The following is a 6,861-nucleotide window of genomic DNA, read 5'->3' on the forward strand; positions in this document are numbered from 1 at the left end:
TTTAATATATACACACATTTTCATCTCCTTTGTGAGGAAATAGAACTACCTGAAGATCATTACATGGACAGATACTGTACGTCCCAATCATACTATATATAGATTGTAACGGTTGTTTGTGTACTTTCAGACATGCCAGCCTGCACACTAAAATCCCTGGATTTTTGAGTGAGGCCTGTTGGAGCTACTCAAAGCAGTAAAAAAAAAAAAAAAAGACAGTAGTGTGCTGGTTCTGGCAACAGCTTAGAAAACAAATTTAAAAGTAGGGGCGCCCCAGTAGCTCACATGGTAAAGCGAGTGTCCCATGTACCAAGGCCCTTTGCTGCATGTCATAGCCTCTCTCTCTCTCTCTCCCCCATTCACAACTATCACTGTCTCTATCTAATAAAGGCAAAAATGGCCAAAAGATAATCTTTAAAAAAAAAAAGGAATGGACCTTTTTGCTCTGCAAGAAAAGCACCGGTGGAACTAATAACATTCACAATAGATCAGCTCCATTGAGGTGTCTTGCTTAGCTTTGCCAGGGAGTTGGCATGCACAATATTGGGGCTCCTAAACTGGTAAATGAACGACAGAACTAGGGTCCCACTTTACGAGGGACTACACAGCATTTGTATCCCTTGTCCCACGTCCCACCTATTGAGACGATGTCCCACATTTTTATCAAACTGCTGCAGGACAGACGCTTTTTTAAGATCTGGCTTTTATCCAATAGCTGTGAGGAAAGCAGGAAAGGCTGTCATCACAGGTCTGTGTTAGCTGTCAAACTGCGTACACGTGGGTCCAGTGCAGGTTGAACTGTCACCGTCTTTGCTACGCTACGCCCAACGTAGAAAATTGCGAGTCACCGCAAAAGTCACGAGCTATGCAGATTGAGGTGGAATATGATGGAAACTACCAAAAAGAAAATGAAGAGCAGCTACGACAATGACCGTGAAACTACTTAGAAGTATTTATAAGCCGGCGGAAGGCGATTCTCTGAGTTTTTTTGTGAAATTTGCCAGTTATTTTTCGATTTCACACACACAGGGGGTAATACGACATGAAGCGACACAGTTCATGTGAGTCTCGCAAGAAACATGCGGCTCAAAAAGTGATGTGCCGATCTATGGATGCATTCTGGCAAAGCATAGAGATGTTACAAGATAAGGGGCAGAATAGAAATGTTTATTATTTAAGTTAGATAGACATTATATCAAAATTGTAGACTATAGCCTTGGTAACGTGTCCCACATTGTCCCACATTGTCCCACATTGTCCCACACAAACATACTCTTTGTCCCACATTTGGTTTGTTGGGATCTGGTCACCCTAGACAGAACTGACAGAAAGATAATGTAATAGCTTACTATAGCAAATTTAATGCATTTATGATGATGTTTTACACGTGTGACACATCATCAGAGCTACTTTTGAAAGGTTTTAGAGGTATCAACTACAGAGGGATCACACCAGCCGCGACGGGCCAGGGGCGTTAAATGTGGCTGCAGTCCATTATTAATGTTAATTCAGTAGCTGCACTTGTGTCTTTTCTGCTTGGAAAAGTATAAGTTTTGACTCATGAGAAGGTATATTGCTATGTCCTAAATCACTCCATATTTACTGTAGAGCACTATATCTACTGTTCTACATAGCACCAAAAAGTGTCCATGACATATACAGTATACACTACTTTCTAAACAGCCCTACAATGAAATGCATTGCATTTTGTAGACCTATTAGTGATGATGCAAAAAATTACAATGATTATAGTTTTTTCCAATTACCAAGACACAAAAACTGGTACTTGGGGCACAATTATTGAAACCACTAACTCATGTAACTCATATCTATTGACCAGGTATGCTAAACCAATAGCACATTGTCTGCTTTACACTACGTTTTGAAATTCTAAAACACACTTTTTTGCAAATAACTACACACGGTTATCTACACTAGACACATTATTCAAAACTAAAAGCCTGTGTGTGTTGTTAAGCTAAACGCTGCTATTGAAAGACACCACTCAATTATCAAACACCTGCACCCAGAATGCACCTGTGAAAACACCTGTGACCAATTAGATCACTTAGAAATCAGAGCTGAACACTATAAATAGGATTCAGGTTTGCTCTTTGGTGAGAGAGAGAGTTAGAGGACTGTAATTGCAATATACTGAGCTATTTATTTGGTGTTTGTGTGTAAAGTTGTGATGGAAAAATACAATTTTTAGAAGAGTTTATATAGCTTTGAAGAGAAGTGTTTGCTTTTGCAAGAGTTGTAAGGTATTTTATTTAAATATGTTTTTGTGTGTAGAGTTTCAACAAAGAGGGCCCTCGTTTCAGAAATTATGTTTCAGCAAATGCAAAGAACTGTAATAAGAGTCTGAAATCTCAACTTACTGCTCAATAGTAGTGAATGAGTGATTTTGGACAAAGCTTATAAATCACTGTATGACAAGACATACTGACCAAAAATCATTACTTACAGTTTTTTTATGATTGTTTAAGAAAGATTTTGAAAACGGGGCTCATTTTGTCCAAACACTACACACAATTGAAACAACCACACACACACAAGTAGCAGAACACCTCAGATATTTTGCAAAATTAAACACTTCATTCAAAACCCAAGTTGTCACCATATGGCACACACACACATGGTACATAGGATCTAATTCAGTTTGTTTCAATCTAAAACACTTTTAACATTTCTATTTTTCTAATCATATAGTCTGGGTTTGACTTTTTTCAGAGATATTGTTAGAGTAGCTAAAGTATTTTTTTACAATTGGTTGTAACAGCGACACCTGTGGCCGTTAAGTCAACGAAAGTCGGCCTCCTGTTGGTCGCGCTCACCCGTGTGCACACGTTACGTGAATGTGACCAAGCATCCGTCAAAACAGTGAGGCGACACACGTCAGCTAAAACCACAATATCACTCTATATTTCACCTGCTTGGCAGTAATGTTAGCTGACCAGACGAAGGTCTCTCCATGAATCAATGCTGATCCTAGTGTTGGCTTTTCCTGCTTCTGCCCCCCAACCGCTGCCGGAGGGAGACACCGGCACCCGGTCGGAGACGATAAAGTAACTCGCTGCGGAGCCCCGTCACTTCACAAAACACGGAAAACCTCTGTTTGTCTGGAGGAGCTGCAGCATTTATTTCTGCACAAACGTCCACTGTACATTCACTAGATATTCTCAGAGCTAAACTAACTCTTCTGCAGTGCGTAGTGTGCGCGCATGCACGTGTAGAGGTGGAGCGAGCTGAGCGAGTAACGAGCACGGTGTGTGAATGAAGGCAGGCAGGCAGAGTACAGCAGAGACTGCGGTCCTGGAGACCAAAGCTACGGTCTCCCCCGCGTCCTCCGACCACGGCCAACACTGTTTAACAGACGGGCTTCACTAGATACAACTTTGCGGTTTTGGTGCTTCCGTGTAGTTTGTGTTGGAGTCTGAGTCTGAACAGCGTAGCCACACGCGAGCGCGCATGGGACACCGACCCGGATTGATTTATATGTGTAAGAAGTTACAAACAGTCTCTTTTAAAGCTTCAGTCGGTAACTTTGAGCAAATACGATAAAAAGTTATTTTTATAAATCTGTCACTATTTCCTGACAGTAGTGCATGAGACAGATAATCTGTGAAAAAAATCTAAAAATGTTATCAAATTTTCTCAAGTTACTGACTTCAGCTTTAAATACAGATTGTCACAGGTTTAAAATGACTGGACATCCAACAGCACTCTTTTCATTAGGGCTTTACTCTAAGAGCTAGTTGGCTGGTAGAATAATAGAAATGGTTGTTGTAAAACTTGTGAATGCATTGTGGCATGTAATCAAAACAAATTCTTCCTTTCTTTTGTTATCTGGAAAATGGGTACAAATCCATTTGGACTTTATAGTCAAGGCCAAGAACCAGTTTTACTCAATCTGGGGCCTTAGAAATCTTCAAACTGAGAACATTGTATATTGTTTTGCCAGCAGGTGGCTGTGCTGCACTATCAGCCAGAGTCCAACAATTTTGTGCTTAAGTCTGACTTCCTTTACACATAGTTATGAAATTGAAAAAAAAAAGAATGCAGCAGGTGTATCTACACTAAGAGGTAGTTATATCCTTTTGCCACAAGGTGTCACTAGTTACTTTGGTTATACATCAACAACCTGGAGTCTAAACCAGCATTCTGTTACCTATTAGTAATTACAAGCCTTCATTCTACCGGCCCATGAGGATTATGGATTTAACAAAGTTGTGAATAAAACTTTTAATAATGTTTTCAATGTTTTTCTCTCCTCAGCACCCCGGCTCCTTCCCACACCAGCAGCAGCAACCACAACGAAGGCCCGCACATCTTCCCCCTCCACGACCACCACCAGCACCACTCTGATCTCCACCACAGCGAGAAGCGTCCCAACTTCCACGTCCAGCAGCAACACGAGCACCACGCTGAGCACCGCCGCCACCACCCAGGCACTGCTGACCAGCCTGAGCAGCCCCACTGACAACACCACGGCGGCCCTTACAGAAGTCACCTGGACGCAGTTCAACATCATCATCCTGGCCGTCATCATACTGGTGGTGCTGGTGCTGCTGGGCTTCGTCGGAGGCGTGTACACCTACCGGGAGTACCAGAACCGCAAGCTCAACGCCCCCTTCTGGACCATTGAGCTGAAAGAGGACAACATTAGCTTCAGCAGTTACCACGACAGCATCCCCAACGCTGACGTGTCGGGCTTACTGGAGGACGAGGCCAACGAGGTGGCGCCCAACGGCCAGCTGGCGCTCACCACGCAGGGCAACTGCTACAAAGCTTAGCATCCATCCATCCATCCCCAAACTGGACACCTAGATTTACAGATGACACAAAGCTGCTGGAAAAGTACCAAATCCAAAGCTCCTTCATGTATGACTGCTTGTTGTTACCCTGCTCTGCGCTGCGGCACTTCACAGCACAGTGAGATCAAGCAGATGTGATCAAAGATGTGGAAAAGAGACGCAGAGTTTCCACTTGAAATGTTTCCCCTTTTTTGATATGATTTGTGTGGAATGGGCGATCAGTGAAAAGGGTCCAAAGAAAAAAAAAGTGTTTGGTTTGAGTTGTGCTTGCAGAGGGCACTGTTGTGCAGATTAGTTGGGTAAATTGGCATGGCATAAGACAGGTGCAAAGCATACACCTGTTGGCTGAAACAATGATCCTGACACTGGTTAGAGGGACTTAACAGGAGCCTAACATTTCAGATATTTTTAAAATGGACTTTTGACTGTTTAAGTTATAACTGGATCACTCGAACAGTGATCTTAAAACTGAGACAATGATTGTTATTTAATGAGTTTTTATTCCGTTCTTATTTATTGGTTGACGTTTCATTCTTGGGAGAAATGCTGCACATGTATGGTGTGTTTATTCATGGTGTTTTATCTTACGTGCTGTCGAATGGTAATTTTTGAATTGGCCAATATGTTTTCATGTATAGTTTTGTGTGTTTTCGGAGAGAATCATAGGGGAAGATGAAGGGTTGCTGCTGGCACAAGCATTTTAATGACCTCATCTTTTGTTTATAGCTTCCTGTCTTTTGTTAAAGCGTGCCAGCTCACCTTTAAGTATCTACGAGGAGTGTTTCTTTCAAAGAAACCACAACTACCGTTTATAAACTCTCACCACCTGGCGCTACTACTGCAGGGTAGTGACTCATAACCGGGCTTGCATAAACCGCCGCTTGTAATCTAATCTGCTCTTTGCTGCCTATCTCAGCAATAGTCGAACAAACCATTTGAAACACATTACACATTTATGCAGAGGAGGATTCTGTGACTCAGCGTCAAATGATAAGATCGATTAAAACATAAACAGTATTCTAGTATTGTTACTGTTGTTATGGAGTGAAACCAGCCTGCACATGGTGAAATTTCCTCAGCCTACTGGTTATTGTTATCACCTACAATCAAGTTGCATCAGCTAAAACGGGGAGTCGCTTTAAAATTGATGTACATCAAAGCTTCACACCTGATCCTGGACACGGATCCCATGTCTTCTGTGTTGTTTAGGCTACCATCGGTTGGGTGCGCTTCATTTCACCATGGTGAAATGAGTAAAGCTAATTATGGAACTAACTCCTCAGGTACTGGCTCTTTCCCTAATGTGATCACTGTAAATATGATTATTGTACAGATGAATGTGAATAGTAGCACTATTATTGTACAGGTAGAATACTGTGTGTACACTGTCACTCAACAAGCTCCCAACCTTTCACTCTCCAGGGTGTGATGTTGCAGTCAGCCCACAGCTTTTTGTATTTTTATTTTTATTTCTAATTCTCAGTGGACTTTGCCATATACGCAGCTGCGGGACTAAAAATGCACCAACCCGGAACTCAAAACAAAGAATACAATTATGTAAATAATACCCCAAAATCAGAGCTCAACTCTCAAATAAAAATGGGTTTAACTGTTGTCTGTGTGTTTCTCAATACCTTGATTTTAAAGGGGTTCATTATCAGATTCACAGATACTTGTGATTTGGGTTTCTACTAGAACATGTTTACATGCTTAAAGGGACTGTTTGTAACTTCTTACATGTATAAATCAATCCGGGGCGGTGCGCCATGCGCGCTCGTGTGTGGTTACGCTGTTCAGGCAAGACTCCAACAAAAACTACACGGAAGCACCAAAACCGCAAAGTTATATCTAGTTAAGCCGACTTTATTCTCGAAATCTCAGATTTATTTTTTTCCCATCAATGTGGCCCTAATTCTCCGTCATAAAAATGACACATAAAGCACAATTATTGAAACTGACACTCAGAGAGCAGAACTTCAGCTCGAGTCTCCAAAACTATAAACACGTTTTCCGCTTTGCACCCAATTTAGTGAAGCCAAAACAG

The 6,861-nt window shown here is 41.7% G+C and overlaps 1 protein-coding gene across 1 annotated transcript in view; it reads left to right on the forward strand.

Moving 5' to 3' along the window:
• The window catches only part of LOC119492711 (multiple epidermal growth factor-like domains protein 9), a 42,994-nt gene extending 36,563 nt beyond the window's left edge, over window positions 1–6,431 (forward strand). Inside the window, exon 6 of the mRNA XM_037777382.1 lies at window positions 4,279–6,431. Within this exon, the coding sequence (XP_037633310.1) occupies window positions 4,279–4,796 (518 nt within the window). The 3' untranslated portion in view covers window positions 4,797–6,431. The remainder of the gene's footprint in view (window positions 1–4,278) is intronic.
• The last annotated feature ends 430 nt before the right edge of the window (window positions 6,432–6,861 follow it).

The sequence above is a fragment of the Sebastes umbrosus genome, chromosome 8 (assembly GCF_015220745.1).
Source record: "Sebastes umbrosus isolate fSebUmb1 chromosome 8, fSebUmb1.pri, whole genome shotgun sequence".
Lineage (NCBI taxonomy): Eukaryota > Metazoa > Chordata > Actinopteri > Perciformes > Sebastidae > Sebastes > Sebastes umbrosus.